The 19346-nt window shown below is 35.7% G+C and overlaps 1 protein-coding gene across 1 annotated transcript in view; it reads left to right on the forward strand.

The window, feature by feature from the left end:
* LOC145687511 (cell adhesion molecule Dscam1-like) overlaps positions 1–19346 on the forward strand; it is a 1370399-nt gene that overhangs the window by 152454 nt on the left and 1198599 nt on the right. Inside the window, exon 2 of the mRNA XM_081760977.1 lies at positions 12823–12972. Coding sequence (XP_081617103.1) covers positions 12823–12972 — 150 coding nt within the window. The remainder of the gene's footprint in view (positions 1–12822; positions 12973–19346) is intronic.

Consider the following 19346-nt stretch of genomic DNA (forward strand, 5'->3'; position numbering starts at 1 on the left):
TTATTTATTTATTTTTTTTTCAACGCACTATGTTTAACACCAAGTTTTGCAGCGATTTCATTCACAGCGATACACCTATCTCATCTAATCATCTCATCAACCCTTACTTTATTGCTTTCCGTGGAGACAGTTCGAGGGCGCCCGCTGTGAGGCTCATCTTCGATACTCGTGTTTCCATCCTTAAAATGTTTCACCCACCTTCTAACACTGCTGTCACCCGTGCACACAATTCCATAGGTGCGTTGCAGTGTGCGGTGAATTTCAGTAGCAGATTGATCCTCTGTAACAATGAATTCAAACACAGTACGCTGTCGAAACGAAACATCGCTGCCCACCATTTTGGAAATTCTGCCTGTGGTCACGTGCCAGCAACAGTCAACGTCTGGAAGGAAATAAAGAAAAAAAGAAAGGCCTGTAGATTGAGATGATAAACTTGGTTTCACTTTCAACTAAAGATTACGGCTGTGAAAACACGTTGATCACGACTTTCAGTATGCTCCTCGTGAAACACTAAATTTATAAAGTACAATCTAAAAGTATGTATATAAATTGAGTTTACCATTTACGACGTACAATAAAAATATTTGTGTTTACACTCCCGTGTGGTAGATCAGACTGCAAGCAAGTCGTATTGCAAAAAGCCAGATTACTTGCTTTGTTCCTGTGTACATGCTGATTTGTGACAAACTATGAAGGTAGACATAAGACCAACTTCAACTAGTGAGCATATTTAAATTTCGAGACGAACGTATGGTCAGGGTTTCCGCCAGGATTTCAAAATCAAGGGGGTGTTCAAAAATTTAAGGGGGTGTGGGTGCTTGACTTTTAGAAAACTTATACTATTGTTTTTACCTTTCTCGTATTATCCTAAAATTCTGCAATAACACAAAAATGACACCTTTCCAATTAGGGATGCACACGAGACAAGATTTGTGACTGTCTTGTCTCGAAAATGTGCTGTGAAAGTGATATCTCGACTCGAAAAATGAATATTTACTTATTGGAAGAGCCGTATCTCGACTCGAATTTTGTCAGGAGAACCCTGTTTCAACTCGTCTCGTGCGCATCCCTATTTCCACTGCAATTCTAATTTCAACAAAGTAGAAAATGTTGAATTCACTTTCATTTCGTTTTTTTTTTTTTTTTGTATCAAAAGATCCAAGATATTTCAGCCAAAAATTGTTTTTGAAGGCCTTATATCTGGAGAACTACATATAGTGTAACCAAATCCAAACTATCACTTAACTTAGTATGATGTACTTACTCCGTAAAAAAATACAAAATCTCGATTTAGGGCCAGTTCAAAAATTCTGTGGCCCTTGATCCAAACAAATCTTATATATTTCATTCAATCAAACATTTTATTGTACGACCCATATCTCGAGAACTACATATTGTGTAGCCAAATCCATACTATCACTTAACTCAATATGATGTGCTTACTACGTTAAAAATAATACGAAAACTCGATTTAAAAGCCGTTCAAAAATTTTGTGGCACCTGATCCAAAAACTAATTAGTGGCCAAGGTCGAAATCTTTTGATGTGTTTTGCTTTCTGATCATTCCTAAAATTCTTGGCCAAGATCACAGTCTTTTGATTCACTTTTGGACCATTCCTAAAATCCATGCTATTTATTTGTTTTTATGTTGTGTGAATACCCATTACAATCAAGGTAAGCTATAGTATTAACGAATTAATTCACTTGACTAATGTTGAACTAAAATCCGTCATTGTTTTCTTGATTAAAGTATACATGGACAAATAAACGTCGGATGTTCTAAATTTATCATTTATCTTTTCGTTCTTAAATGTCTGTTTGCTCTGCCTAAAACGGAAACTTTTTTGCGACTGAGATCCGTCAGTGGTTAGGTTAGATTAGATGAACTCCATCTGATATATGAAGTGCTAAAACAACAACATGATATACTAGAACATTTATTACTAATTGCAGATATTGTACACTCATGTCCAAAATGACTGTCGCTTATCTATAACTGTCTTCTTGTAAGAATGTAATTTGATAATGATTTTGCAGGATACTTTTAATACTGATACTATGTGTACAATCCAGAAATGTATATTTGTGGTAAATTTCATAGGAAAAGAATTATAAATACGAAAATTAGAATGAGTAAAACAAAATGTTGCTAAATGAACAAGAAAGTTTTATTTTCGTTTTATTGTTCTTATTTACTGCTCTTTTGACATACAATTTGACATATACATGTCTTTGACAATTATACAAATACTAACGTTATAAGAAATACCGGGCGAATTCCTTATCAAATGATATTCCTACATCAACATATTTATGGACATGCGACAATAATTCTGGACATGAGTGTACATTTTATCACAACATTGTAGGTAACTAAATTCGTATACATTTTTAGCCAATATAATTTTGTACTTTGTAGTTTTGTAATTTTTTACCAATGTGACTCATATATTCAAGAACGTATTAATAGTCTTGATGACTACCGTATGCATATTTTGACAAACTCTCCTCTGAACCGTCATTAGGCTTCTTCACATTATCACACATCGTAACATCACTTTATAACCTATACATGCTTTATGAGGGTTCGTTTAATAGTCAAGTTAAATGCTCTTTGTGATCCTAATAATAAATATATATATTAGAAATATATTTACAAGCATACTTGTGAACCGCGGCGCAGTCTTACAAAGATTGAAAATCACTATTCCAAGTTCTTTAATGTGCTTTGAAACGCAAAATCATTTATTTTGATACACTCATGGCCAGGGGCGGATCCAGAAGGGGGCGATCGCCCCCCCCAGAAAAGGAAACTTTCTTATTTTATATATATAAATAAAACCCATCCCAAAGTTTGGAGTCCTTAAAAGTAGCAGTATGACAACCCACCGCCCCCCCCAGAAGTCGGTCCTGGATCCTCCCCTGCTCACGGCCCAACTGGACCGATTCCACTCGTATAGACTTATCAACCATTTCTCGTATGCACGACCAGGACGGTAGCCAGCCCGAAGATGTAGCAGGGTTGTGCGGAAGAAGTTAGAGATGGCCCGATCCAACCATATTATAGTTTATTTGCAAGCCTACCGTGAAAATTTTAGGGGGGCAGCAAAAAATAGGGGTTTCCGGCCCCCCTAGTCCCCCTTGGATACGGGAATGTGCACAACTTATAAAATTTTCAAAACCAGCCTCAACACTTTTATTTTCACTTCAAACATCAGGTAAATATCCTTCCAATGACACCATCAAATTATTAACGTGTTCTGGAGTGGGGCGGCACCGTTTTGAAGTTAAAATGCTATTCATTGTTGAAGATGATCTTTCCACTGAAGCGGTACCGATTAGAAGAAGCACATATTTTGTTGCCTGAGCTGACAAATTATGAAATATAATGCATTTATATTCTTCACAAGAAAGCTTCTTTAGAAATCCCTTGAAGAAAGTTATTCTTTCAATCGTTTGAGAGTTCTATATTCAAATAGGACTTATTCGCACAAAACATGAAATAATTGTAAAAAAAAATGCCTATTCAGTCTCGGATCAAGGCAGAAGTTTAGGGGGCTGTTACTCGAAGTTTAGGGGGTAACACCCCCCATTGGGGGGTCTGGCGGAATCCTTTCGTACGGTGGCTGGGGTATGTGAAACCACAACAGAGTAATTAAAGGTTAAGAATATTTGCCATATTAACCCCATTTAAAAAGAAGACTAACTTGAAAAATACAAGTAAACTAGTGAAAAATGCAAGTAACTTAAGAACGATAGTATCTGCAAAGTGCTTATACTTGAATTAAACGCATTTGAAGGTGTTTGGTATAGCGTATACATTTAGGTGCCGAATAGTCATGATGTGATAAAGGGCACAAACTAATGTCTGGTCTATAAGAAAAGGATTGAAAAATGGTTAATGTCATTTTGCAATAGTTACTGCGCGGCTCATTATTTACATGTTTTCCATATTCTTAATTGTCTGTAAATTAACCGTTAAAGCATAAACGAGTAATTGTGAGGTTAGAAAGAATATGAATGCATTTATTTATTTATTTTACTAGCTCAAATGAACATTCTTTTTACAGACATGACAAATTTCAATTCTCTACCTCCGTATGATACGTATTTTAAGAAAAGAGTGATGAAAGAAGCAGAAGATAAACCACTTTTGACATAACATTAGAAAACCTCTACCCTACATAATACTCCCTTTGTTTGATATGATTTTTTTTTTTTAATCAACTTAATAAATTGAAGAAACACAAATCTCCGGGTGTAGATGAAATTCCGGCTGAGTTAATTTTAGCTGGAGGCGAAAAATTGTGGAACAAGATACACAGACTCATTCTCCTTATCTGGAACAAGGAAGAATTGCCACAAGAGTGGAAAGAATCAATAATTGTTCCAATTCACAAGAAAGGCGACAAAACTGACTGTAATAATTATCGAGGCATTTCTCTTCTGTCAACATCCTATAAAATCCTTTCAAATATTCTGTTAGCAAGATTGACCCCATACGCAGATGAAATTATTGGAGATTATCAGTGCGGATTTAGACGAAATCGATCAACTATCGACCAAATATTTACCATTTGCCAAATACTCAAAAAGAAGTGGGAATACAATACCCCGGTACATCAACTATTTATTGATTTTAGAAAGGCTTACGACTCGGTTAGGAGAGAAACATTATACAACGTTCTTACAAAGCATGGAATACCGAGAAAGCTAATTAGATTAATTAAGATATGTTTAAGTGAATCCCAAAGTAAAGTCCGGGTAGGAAATTTTTTGTCCACGAGCTTCCACGTCGAAAATGGCCTGAAACAAGGAGATGCGTTGTCGCCATTATTATTTAACTTTGTGCTGGAATACGCCATAAGGAAAATCAAAGATAGCAACCAGGGCCTAGAGTTGAACGGCATTCACCAGGTTATGACATATGCTGATGATGTAAATTTAATAGGGGATGATAGGAGAACAGTAGAAATAAATGCAGAGATCTTATTAAACGCTTGTAGGGACATGGGTTTAGAAGTAAATGCAGAGAAACTAAATACATGGAAGTGCGTCGGGACCGTAATACGGCAAATTGTGGAGGCGTTAAAATATTAAATAATGCTTTTGATAAAGTGGATACTTTCAAATATTTAGGATCAATATTAAGAGACGAAAATAATATTCACGAAGAAATTAAATGTTGACTAAAAGCAGGGAATTCGTGTTACTATTCGGTTCAAAATCTCTTGTCGTCGCGAATTCTGTCGAGGAATTTGAAGCTTAAAATATATAAAACGATAATCATGCCTGTTGTTCTGTATGGCTGTGAAACATGGTCGCTTACTCTGAGGGAAGAACATAGACTGAAAGTATTTGAGAACATGATCCTCAGAAGAATATTCGGACCCAAGAGGAACGAGAATGGGGAATGGCGGAAGCTTCATAACGGGGAACTACATAGTTTATACGGTTTACCCAACATTGTTAGGGTCGTCATGTCTAGGAGGCTTAGGTGAGCAGGTCATGTAGCTAGAATGGAAGAAAGTAGAAACGCTTTCAAAGTTTTGACTGGTAGACCCATAGGAAAACGACCATTAGGAATACCTAGGCGCAGATGGGAGGACAATATTAAGATGGATCTCGCAGAGATAGGAATACAAAGTAGAAACTGGATGCAATTAGCTAAGGATAGAAGTCAGTGGAGAGCTTTTGTGAACGCGGCACTGAACCTCCGGGTTCCATAGGCCATAGAGTTAGTTTTTTAATCAACTTAAGATAGGCTCAAAATATATTTAAAAAGTCGTTTGAAACATGTTAGCTGTTTTCTGACTCCAGAAACAATGAATTCGACACTAATCGCAATTGTCTTTCACATTTTATTTTATTTTCTCACCACTTTTCTCCTTTGCCAATAGGGCTGAACTTCAACGTCGACAGAGTTACACTATTAATTTCACCAACCCTGAAAACTGTGGACTACACACTACTATATGTCCCTTTGGACACTTGGTATGACACTTCTTTCCACTCCCTTAGGGCGTCTTACTTCGAGACGTTCTAGAGTTACTCGGGAATATACATTCATGCACATACGTATATCCAAATATACATATATAAGCGGCTCGAAAGAATATAGTGGTATGTCACATTTTCTAACTCTCGAATAGCCTAGCGAAAAAGATTAGCAATTGCCTTTTAATTCAATGCAATGACGAATACCGAACAAGCTTTCCCTGCCATCTGCAGGTATGTTTCTGAAATTAAAATACTTGTATACTGTTCTGAGGTTCAATCACAACCCATTCCATCTGCTAAGTCAATTTCATCGGACATGGTGCTTTCCATAGTGTTCGTCCGAACCGCTCTTATATACACGGCGTCTCACCTAACTTTGCAACCTTAAATATTTCCGAAATGACAAAACAATTGACAAATCTAGTTACGCAAGAATGTACCCATGCAGGGTCTCAAAAATTCTGTAAATAATAAGTGCCTCCGGGGTCCCATCATAGAACCTCAGGGGCCAACTTGAAATTTTCAAATGAAAACCCTCTATTTTTATTGCAAATACTGATTCTGCGATCGAAACTAAGCAACTTTTACTGGAAGCACTTTTTTTTCGTTATTCTAATAGATTGTGCTATAATCGCAAAAAAATGAATATCATCGTTCATATGCCCCCTAACTTTGCGACCTCAAATATTTCCGAAATAACGAAAACTGTGACAAATCTAGTAGCATAAGAATGTACACATGTTAGGGTCATACAAAATTCTGTAAACAATAAGTGCCCCCAGGGGTCCCATCATAGGGCCCCAGGGGCCACTAGAAAATTTAAAATGGAAATATCCTCTTTTTATTGCAGAGTCTGATTTTGGGATCAAACCTAAGCAACTTTTAATTGATGCACTTTTTCGTTATTCTATTATATGGCGCAGTAATCGCATAAAAATAATGCCCCCTAACTCTGCGACCTAAAATATTTCCGAAATTACAAAAAAAAAAAAAAAAAAAAAAATGCGACAAATCTAGGTACGGAACAATGTACCCATGTCAGTGGCCTATAAAATTCTGTGAACAACAAGTGCCATTAGGAATCACATCATAGAGCCCCGGGAGCCAACTTGAAACTTTTAAATGGAAACCCCTATTTTTATTGCAGATTCTGATTCTGCGGTCGAAAATAAACAACTTTTACTTGAAGCACATTTTCGTTATTCTACTAGACGGAGCTGTAATAACAAAACGAAAAAATGCATATCATCGTACGTACGTATGTCACCTAAGGCTGATGACAAACTAAATACCTCGAGAAATACACTTGCAATTTAAGTATGTGTCGAATCATTTTAAAAGATATATTCAACTAACATAAAGTGAAGTTGGGTTTATCTTCCGAAAATTCCAAATAGAGATCTCCTACATTAATACAGATTCGGATGCTGCGACTAAAAATACGCAAGTTTTAGTTTAAACATTTTTTTCGTTATCCTAGATAACACATAAATCACAAAAATAATGTACAAATGATAAATGATAAATGAAAACTTATTCAAGAACTGGACATACTGTGTGATGTTGGTGCTAAGACTTGCAAACAAATAAAGTAAGAACATGTTTGTAACAATATCATTCAAGAACTGATTTTTTTTTTTTTTCTGTGAGCTTTTGGACACTATGAAAGTTGATTAACTCTAGCTCTCCGTTGGGACATGAAGTTTCAATTAATAATCGAACATAGTGTCAAAAGAGAATTAATCTATTCATTTGTGTCATGTTTATGTAGATATGTAAAATGAAGATTTGATTTGAATATAGACAATGTGATTTTACGTGAGAGGTAAAATTAAAAGTGAACACGTAAGGTTGATCGGTGGATCTATTAAAGCTTAGAAGGGCATCATAATTTTGTTGTTATGGTTATGTAGATGTGCATGATTAGGATTTGATTTGAAACTGCGTATAATTCCATCTGAGAAGTGAAAGTATATATGATCACGTAAAGCTGATCTGTAGATCTAAGAGAGCAAATGTGCTGTTATAAATTTAGTGGAACAAATAGCATTTGACCATAAGACTCATATTTGTCACCCCTATGTAATGTTCAGTAAATACTTGTGGTTGATTGTAAATTACGATCCAGCAACGTAGAAGCCATTAGATATTGGTAGCAGTAAGCATTATTACGGAGAGCCCCTGAATACTCAAGCTGTATTTCAATTGGTTTATATTAGAGCTCTCAAAGTAAAATTCTAACCCCCTCAATGATACGAGGATGGGGCAATAACCAAAGGACATGTGCTAAAGTAAGGGTAATATTAAAAGAAAAAAAATCGCGTTCTACACAGTTCGATTTCGAGATCTACTGTCGAGTGCATCATAAGACGCGTCTAGAAAACAGTAACTATAAAGGATTGTATCATTCCTGGTCGACAGAGATCGCCTACAAACAGCTTGATATTGCAGTCATTAGTTTGAAAATAATCAATTTAGCAACCATAAAGCTGCTGAACAATATGACATTAGTCACATGTTTGCGAAAAGAATGTTGAAGAAAATGAAGTTCCACCCATACAAAATTCATATCATACCCCAGATGAATGAAGATGTATTTGATCACCGTGTATAATTTTGTGAATATATGATGAAAGAAGTCAATAATGATTCTACTTTTCTTACCAGCATTGTGTTCTCCGACGAAGGCACGTTCCACCTAACCGGTTACATTGGCAGACATAATTCCAAGTTTTGATTTGACAACAATCTCATTAGTTCTTTCAAACGCACTCTACATCCTGAAAAGTTGAATATCTGGGCAGCAGTGCTAAATATACAATAATTGCGCCTTTTTTTTATTAATAACAATGTGACTTCTGAGACGTGTGAGGAGATGCTTCGAAATCAAGTAGTTCCAGCAACTAGAGACACTGCAGAGGACAATTTTGTCCACAGATGGTTTCAACAAGATGTGCAGGACCCCAGAACGATGTAAATATGTGGCATTTTTTTAAATATGGAATTTCCTAAATAATAGGTTGGGAGAAGAAGTGAGATTGGGTGGCCCGCTCGTTCTCTGTTCCCCTGATTTATAGCCACTAGACTACTTTTTCTGGGTTTATCTAAAAATCCGAGTATATCAAACAATGCCAACCACGTTGGATAATCTTCGTCAAAGAGTTATTGACGAAGTTGCACTTATTGAACTGGACGTCATCAGGAATGCAGTATTTGTGTTTTACTATCGAATTGCTCACTGCCAGACCAAGGAAGATGGGCAGTTTGAGCATTGTTGTGAAACATCAGTTACACTTTGTTTATCTGAGAATTTTAGACAACCAAGTCGTGAGAGGCAAGGACACTCATGATAATCAATTTATTAAAAAGAAAGGGAAGGCGCTACGTAGTTGGTAAAGCTGATATGTAGTTATGCATTCCGTAACTAGGGTAACAGTAAATCTAGAAATCACGAAACGAATACCGGACAACGCTTTTTAATTCACTACTTTCATATGAAACGGAATTTTCAACAAAGTTAGTGTTGTGTTCAATCCAAGTATATCAGTCACCCCTCCCTTAACTATTTAACTGAACTTTGAGAACGAATGTAAGAAACAGATGGATCTCTTGAATCTGGGATGTAAAAAAAAAATGTACCAGTAATTAGACTATCAAACTTATGTATATTGAATTACAAACAGCACAAATTTTGAGCAACTTCCACAAGGAACATAACACGCATGTGTTGATAAGGGAAAAGTAATTTTGAGTTTTCTTTCTTTTAACATAAGCTGTATGTCATTGTGACTAAACAAACGTGAGTTATTAACCTTCGAAATCGGGAATACCATTTACAATAGTCCTGTATATAAATTAAGTTTCTTTGCGCTTTACAGAGGTTTTGTAAATTTCTTCTTCTGTGAAACCTCCTTTGTCATTTTTGCTTTTACGTACTAGTGTGAAATGATGATTTTACTTAATCTGCCCGTGTCACTTGATATTTAACAAACATATTGGTCTGCTTGACTTTTACAAGTCTAGGGAAGATATTTATTGTTGTAAAGAACAAAAGGTTTCCTTTCAATATCGTAATGGTCTAACATGGTCGCATTGAAATGTAAATGAAAGCAATTTTGTTGTATGCTAAGCCATTTTAAAATATTGATCATGCGTTTTGTGCTTTTTAAATGCATGTGTATTACTCGAGATATTTAGTTTATCATCAATCCCAGGTAGCGTACAATGATATTTCTTTTGTTTTGATTACAGCACCATCTAGGCCAGTAACAAAACTACTTCAAGTAAAATTTGCGTATTTTCGATCGCAAAATTCTAATCTGCCACAAAAATACAAAGTTTTTGTTTAAAACTTTCAAGTTGGCCCCTGGGACCCTATGATGGGACTCCTAAGGCACTTGTTTATAGAATTTTATAGGCCCCTAGCATGTGTATGTTTTCATATAACTAGATTTGTCACATTTATTGTTATTTAGAAAATATTTGAGGTCGCAAAATCAGGGGACGTACATACGATGATATTCATTTTTTTGCGATTACAGCGCCGTCTATTAGAACAACGAAAAAGTGCTTCAAGTAAAAGTTGCTTAGTTTTAATCCCAGAATCAGAATCTGCAATTAAAACAAGAGGTATATATTTGAAATTTTTAGTTGGTCCCTGGGGTCATATGATGGGACCACTGGGGGCACTTGTTGTTTACAGAATGTTGTTTACAGAATAGGCCCCTGACACGTGTACATCCTGACGTGACTAGATTTGTCACATTTTATATATATATATTGGAAATATATGATGTCACAAAGTTAGGGGACGTGTGTACAATGATATTCATTTTTTACGATTACAGCACCATCTGTTAGAACAACGAAACAGTGCTTCAAGTAAAAGTTGCTTAGTTTTGATTGCAGAATTAGAATCTGCAATAAAAGTAGGGGGGTTATATTTGAAATTTTCAAGTTGGCCCCTGGGTTGCTATGATGGGACCATTTGTGACACTTGTCGTTTACAGATTCTTTTAGGATTCTGACATAGGTACATTCCTGTGTAGCTACATTTGTTTTTTTTTTTTTTTTTGTAATTTCGGAAATATTTGAGGTCGTAAATTTAGGTGAGTTACCCTGTAGATACAAGTAACGCCTCTGCTTGTCCCTGTCAAGTAGTAAAGAACTGAATATGTTAAACGACAAGCAATACCTTGGGCGTTGTCCCTATAAATTCCTAATCGAGCTGACATGTACGTTTTTGCTAAACTTGTGTTTAAATGCCATTGGAATTATCACGTAATAGCTTTGCGACTGAGAAAACTATGGACTCGACACTAATCTCGGCCATTTAAGACATTAAATTCTTCATCTTTTCTCACCTCATGCCGATTTGGACTGAGCTTGGAATTTAACCTGTCGAGAGCGTGACTATTAACCCCAGCGACACCAGAACCTATGAATTCGACACTAATATCGGTCGTTTTCAATTTTATATATATATATATATATATATATATATATATATATATATAATATTCAGCCCTTCTCATCAGTTAGAGGTGCAAATGGCAACGGATCCCAATATTCATCACAGGGACCATTAAAACTATGGATTCGCTACTAACATAGGTCATTATTATTTTTTTCGTACGTTTTCTGCTTCCCACATCCACCTAGGGGACTAGGAGATCTTACCCTCAATGTGGGCTGAACTTGGACTTAAAAGGCATCGGAACAGTAAATAAATAATAAACTTAGGGACTCCGAAAACAACGCACTAATATTTGTCGTTTTCGATTATGTTTATATGCCATCATTTCCGCCCAGGAGTGATGACGGAGTTTAGGCTTAGACTTAAATGGTATAGAGTGTGCTATTATTCATCTTACCCAACTTAAAAAAAAAAAAAAAAAAAACTATGAATTCGACACTGATATCAGTCGTTTTCGATTATTTTACGTAAGCTTTTGCCACTACCTCCTAATTGTTTTGGGGGCCTTACCTCCACTGGAGGATGAATTTTGACTTCAAAGGCGTCTGAATTGCACCAATCAACTTGGCCACCACGAAAATTTTGGACTCGACAGTAATCAGTTGTTTTCGATTATTTTTACACATCATTATTTCCCTCAGGGATGCTAATAAGCTAAAATTGAAATTAAAAGGACTGGGAGTGTCATATTTTATCTTAGAGACTCAGGAAAGTAGGGATTCGTTACTAATATCGGTCACCCCTGCCACTAGGTATGCTACAATATTCCCTATAATATTATTGTTTTTCTGAATGTAAGTAGGCTTACTAAGTGTGCGAAGCTTAGTTAAAATTGTTAAAGACGGTTTATAGTTACTCTATTATCAAAACATCTGAAGCTAAATAATTTCATTTCAATTAGCGGAAACACCATTTAGGCTGTACTCGATCCAAAAATCAAATTTCAGTATCAATAATATAATTTGCTAACGCCTCTATAACGTCAGTTAGTATTTCTAAATATATGCCATTTAAATTAAACTGTATCTCGTATCTTCTCCACACAATCTAGTGTACGTTTTTTTCTTCTTTTTTTATGATTCCATATTGAGATTCGTCATTTGTTTACATTTTTATGTGTGGTTGTTCTGCTAAGTCTCTCCTAAGTGGAGTTAGTTGACATGATATGGTCAGTCTAGAGTACGTAGTTTATTTCCTACCAAATACGAGTATGCTAAAAAATGCATTATGTTAAAACATTTAAATCGCATCACTATTGTGTATCTTTGAATGACTTAATTATAAACCTGACTTCATTTCTGTGATTTATGTTTTTAGCTCTGATCCTCTGTTTCTGTTGATTTCAGATGCTAAGCATCTTATGCTGCCTTCTGGGGATTTGTATGTGTTGAACGTTAGCCGAGTGGACGGTTACAGGAGCTACAAATGTCGAACATTACACAAACTGACGGGAGGCACCCAGGAGAGTATAAACGCAGGAACAGTGGTTGTAAATGGTGAGTACATAATGCATTAGTTGTAAGACTAGATGTTTAATCCATGTTATGCGTTAGCGTACAATCTGAAAGCATCCTGGAAGCTACCGTCACCCTTGTTGTGTGTAAATTTGGCTATAATTTGCGTCTTAAACAATATGTGCCGTGTATTTTCTTTTTAATCGATGAAAGGTATCTGCCCATTGAATATATTTTTTCTAATCTAGTTCGACATGTTATTGCATTCTGAAGTCGGAAACAAACATACTTTTGTATAAAGAGTTTAGTGAGTTTATTCTCTCTCTCTCTCTGTGTGTGAGGAAAAAGTAACATAAATTATATTTTAAAGAAGTTTTAATTTTGAAATTGTGCAGATTGTTTAATCTGGTATCTATTTTGGAATGTGTCAATACAAAGTTTTTTTTTTCTTTTTTTAATTAAGTTTTGAATCTGTAAGGACTTGAAGAAATGGGTAACTCTAATTACGCACCACAAATTCAACTTGACATTTTTTCTTAACGATAAAATAAAATAACTTATTTCATACAAAGTTCAATTTCTAATTGTAGCCAACTGCTACTGGAATCCAATTCGTTTTCCATATTTTAAACATTTTAAAGCGAACATTATTTCACCCCCCATCCACCCCCCCCGTAGTTTCAATGTAGAATAATAGAGCATAGCAAAACTGATATATATCTCCAGGTGAATACTATGAAACAAATATGAAAAAAATAGGAGGGCAGAAAAGTAATGTTAATGTTCCGAATTTTATCTAGTAATCTAGTTTTTGAAAAGTAAACTCGAGTCTTGGTTTTGGAGAGTCGATTGACGCACTTTATTTACAGATAAAATAAAGTGTCAAAGAGGATATGGTATCTGTCACTAATTGTATGATCTGTTTCGAATAATTTGGTTTGCAATCAGTAGTAAATTCTGTTCTTGAAAGCCAACAGATTTCTAAACGTAAACGTAGGGTTTCCAACAAAACTAGTCACTGAGGTTTAACAATATGTAAGATCGAAAGAGAGCTATTCCATCATAAAGGAAAGATAATGATAAGTTGTTTCCTTTTGCAAAAATGTTCCACTTTGGTAATAAATTTTGATGATAGATGCATCTTATTTTGCGATACAATTTTTCGTTTGCATCGCATTGCCAACATTTTGTGCAGCAAACTGCGATGTGATACTGCTTAAATACAACACTAATACACACATTATACAGACTGTTCCATAATTCGTATTATTTTCTACAGCACTGGGAGAAGATGAAATTTATACACTATTAATGTAAAAGTTAGCACTCTTATTGAGAAATATCTGAATTTTTCGAATTTCTAAAGAAAATAAGAGAACTTTGCTGTTTAGCCCCCCTTTTAAGTGTGTAAACACGAAAGTTCAATTTCCCTATGGGCGATTCAATATTAAATTTTAGAAGCAGTTTTCTCCAATAATTATTCGTGAAGATTTTGGAGCAAATGAGTTGTATTTGTTACAAAATTCTAAAACACTCATTCACAAAGCTAGTAAAGCCGTCTCAAACATTATTTTGCGAAGGTCCCCCTTTTGGGGAGCAAGGGGCGTAAAAAGGTGGTGGGTGATATGTTACAAAAATCCCAAAATTTATTTTCGGAATGCCAGTAAGCGTGAGATTAATCACAAATGTCACAGAACTAATGCCCCAATGTCGTTACATGTAAGAGTGACTGATAATGGGGCTACAGCCTCCTTTCAAAAATAAAAAAATCACCATAAATATCCTTAGTAGGGACATACGGGAAGAATTTATTTTTTTAATTAATGTAAAATTAGGCGTCATTGTATCAAAAGAGTATGCGTTTTTTTTCAAATCTGGAATGTTATTTTGATAACGCACCGCCTTAGGGGGCACAGTGGGCGAAGCACTCGATGATGGATCTTTATAAAAATTCAAAATTTTGTTCCGGAAATGCCAGTGAGCGTCAGATTTTTCACCACTGTCACATAATTAATATTCTAATGTTCCTTGCATGTGCCAGTGACTTATATGGGGCTATAGCCCACTTTCAAAAATAAAATAAATCACCATAAATATTCTTAGTAGGGACATACGAGAAGAAGGTATTTTTTTTAATTAATGTAAAAGTAGGCGTCATTGTATCAAAAGAGTATGCGTTTTTCAAATCTGGAATGTTATTTTGATAACACACCGCCTTAGGGGGGCACAGGGGGCGAAACATAAAATGATGGATGTTTATAAAAACTCCCAATTTTATTCTGGAAGTGTGAATGAGTATTAGTTTAATCACAAATGACACCGAATTAATATTCCAATGCTCATTGCATGTGCCAGTGATTGATGTGGGGCTACAGCCCCCTTCCACAAATCACGATAAATATTCTTAACAGAGACAGACCGGAAGAAGCTATTTTTTTAAAAAAATCAAGTAATGTGAAATTTGGCGCTGGCGTTTTTTTTTTTAATTCGGTATAATTTTGATAACGCTCCAGCTTTAGCGGCAAAGGGGGCGAAGCATATGATTGTGGATCTTTATGAAAATTCCAAATTTTATTTTGAAAATGCTAATGAGCGTGAGATTACAAATGTCAGAATTAATATTCCGATGCTCTTTGCATGTCCCAGTGACTTATATGGGACAGATATGTTGGAGAAGGTGTTCACAGTTTATTTAGTAAATCGCATTAATTTATGTCTTGCTCGTTCAGGAGGGCATGCCGAATAAAAGTAAGTTGATTTTATGGGTTTTACACTTAGGTTAATGATTTTTTTAAACAATTAGTGATAGTAGTGCCAAAAAGAGTTGTTTTCAACAAAGAATAATCTCCAGCAACTGATTCTTATTCCTCGGGAAACATTTGTTTCTATTACAACCGTGCGCCCATGTGTATTACGTCTGCAGTACATACAAGTTGTTATATGGAAAGTTGGAAAATACTGTTATTGTGTAAGAAGTAATGAAAATACATGCTTTTTCTTTTTACAATAAAGCAGACAATATTGAAACTTAAAGCTCACTTTTAAAATTTTTAAGATCTTACTTTTCATTAAGATTTTTTTTTTGGTCCTGCTACGTTTTCCATTGTCATTTTGTGTTCTATTTCGAGATGGTTTTGCTTAAGTGTGTAGAAAATACGTAGGTGATTTGTGTGTGAGATTTTCTGCTATAAAAAAAGCCCTAATTGATTTTTAAAAATATAAAATTCTTTGATTATATTCCAGTGACACCATAACAACTAAGCTATATGCGTAATCAGTTACACTGACAGAAGTTATTCATTTACAGTAATTTCCAGGTTTATTGTTTTTTTTTTTTTTTTTTTTTTTTGCAATAATGACAACTTACATATTAATTATGACATATTTATTGTGAATTTTTGTGATTTTTGGGAGGGGGCTGTAGCCCATATAAGTCACTGGGACATGCAAAGAGCATCGGAATATTAATTATGTGACATTTGTGACTAATCTCACGCTCATTGGCATTTTCAAAATAAAATTTGGAATTTTCATAAAGATCCACAATCATATGCTTCGCCTCCTTTGCCGCTAAAGGTGGTGCGTTATCAAAATTATACCGAATTTAAAAAAAAACGCCAGCGCCAAATTTCACATTACTTGATTTTAAAAAATAGCTTCTTCCGGTCTGTCTCTGTTAAGAATATTTATCGTGATTTGTGGAAGGGGGCTGTAGCCCCACATCAATCACTGGCACATGCGAGGAGCATCGGAATTTTAATTCTGTGTCATTTGAGATTAATCTGATACTCATTCACACTTCCAGGATAAAATTTGGATTTTTTTTAAAATAAAGATTCAAATGCTTATGCTGCGCGCCCTGTGCCCTCCTAATCCGGTGTCACCAAAATAACATTCTATATTTCAAAAACGCGTACCTTTTTACTAAGATAACAAATTATTTTACATTAATTTGACAAGAAGTAATGGTTTCTCGGATGTATCTGCCAAAATATTTATGGCTATTTTTATGTGATTTTTTGGAAGGGGGCTGTAGCCCCATATCAATCACTGGCACATGCAAAAAAAAAAAAAAAAACATCGGAATATTAATGCTGCAAAATTTATGATTAATCTGATGCTCACTGGCATTTCCAGAAGAAAATTTGGAATTTTTTTAAACACCCATCATTATATGTTTCGCCCCCTGTGCCCCCTAAGGCGGTGCGGTACCAAAGTAACATCCCATATTAAAAGACACATGCCTTTTAAGCACAATAACACCAAATTTAACTTAATTGATTTTTAAAAAATAGTTTTTTCCGGTATGATCCTGCTAAGGATATTTATGGTGAATTTTTAATATGATTTTTGGAAGAGAGGCTGTAGCCCCATATCAGTCACTGACACATGCAAGGAGCAGCGGAATATTAATTCTGTGACATTTGTGATTAATCTGACCCTCACTGGCATTTCCGGAACAAAATTTGGAATTTTTATAAACATCCATCATTTTATGTTTCGCCCTCTGTACCCCCCTAAGGCAGTGGTTACTAAAATAACATTTCAGATGTGCCAAACTCATACCTTTGTGCTACAACGACGCCAAATTACACATTAATTGGCTAAAAGTACCTTCTTTTCGTATGTCACTACTAAGGATATTTATGGTGATTTTTTTGAGAGGGGGCTATAGCCCCATATAAGTCACTGGCAAATGCGAGGAGCGTTATAATATTAATTATGTTACAGTGGTGAAAAATCTGACGCTCACTTGCATTTCCGGAACAAAATTTTGATTTTTTATAAAGATCCATCATCGAGTGCTTCGCCCCCTGTGCCCCCCTAAGGCGGTGCGTTATCAAAATAACATTCCAGATTTGAAAAACGCATACTCTTTTGATACAATGCCGACTAATTTTACATTAATTAAGAAAATACCTTCTTCTCGTATGTCCCTACTAAGGATATTTATGGTGATTTTTTTATTTTTGAAAGGGGGCTGTAGCCCCATTATCAGTCACTCTTACATGTAACGACATTGGAGCATTAATTGTGTGACATTTGTGATTAATCTCACGCTTACTGGTATTCCGAAAATAAATTTTGGGATTTTAGTAACATATCACCCACCACCTTTTTAGCGCCCCTTGCCCCCAAAAGGGGGATCTTCGCCAAATAATGTTTGAGACGGCTTTACTGGCTTTGTAAATGAGAGTTTTTGCATTTTGTAACAAATACAACTCATTTGCTCCAAAATCTTCACGAATAATTATTGGAGAAAACTGCTTTTAATATTTTACATTGAATCTCCCATAAGGAAAATGAACTTTCGTGTTTACACCCCTAAAAGGGGTCTAAACAGCAATTTTCACTTATTTTCTTTAGAAATTCGAAAAAAACAGATATTTCTTAATAAGAGTGCTAAATTATACATTAATAGTGTATAAACATCATCTTCTCCCAGCGCTGTAGAAAATAACACGAATTATGGAACAGTCTATATATATATATATATATATATATATATATATATATATATATATATATATATACGAGGGTTGGGGCAAAAGTCATGGCAACTATTTTTTTTCTTGAAGATACCAGTCCGGTTGGAAAATCTGACATATACATACGAAAGGACAAGGTGTTACCTACATGTGTGGACAATGAATACCACAGAAATATCGTAACGCACTAATTTATTACGGTAGTATACAGGGCTATATGGCCTTCACGGTGCAAAAGAATCACAACACAGTACGCATACAGTTGACATGACAAACCTGAGCATAGAGATCTTCAAAGTAGTCCCCTGCTACTTGCACCACGCGCTGCCAACGATGTTTGAGGCGTTGAATACCATCCGCCTCAGCTTTTGCCACACCATGTGTGAATCGGGTCACCTGTTCGCGCACAGCATTAGCAATGTCCTCGCGTGTTGTAAACCGCCTACCACAAAGTGGTTCCTTAATCTTTCGAATGAGATCAAAGTCACGGGACGATATGTCAGGAGAGTACGGTGGGTGGATGACGACACGTGCCATGTCGGTCCGCACACTGACAGGTCATCCCGAACGTTGCTCATCACTGATTGACGCACGTGCTTGCTGAAACTTTCCTACCCACTGTGCTACTGTCCGATATGGTAGGGCATAATTACCAAGCGCTTCCACTAATTCACTGTGACATTCCATCGCATTTCACCCTCGGAGAACGGCTATTTTGATGTAAGCGCGATGCTCAACACGGGTTACTTCCATCTCGCACGACACTCACCAACTGACTGATTTCACAGACCTCGCTGTGCTACTACCAGCTATCACAAAGCCATCTGTTGTTCTGCATACACGCTATGCCTGCAGAACTTCCACACGACACATAGAAGTTTGTGATCCGCTCACATATCTGCAAGAAAAAAAATAGTTGCCATGGCT

The sequence above is a fragment of the Thermobia domestica genome, chromosome 6 (genome assembly GCF_964235325.1).
Source record: "Thermobia domestica chromosome 6, izTheDome1.hap1.1, whole genome shotgun sequence".
Taxonomy (NCBI): Eukaryota; Metazoa; Arthropoda; class Insecta; order Zygentoma; family Lepismatidae; genus Thermobia; species Thermobia domestica.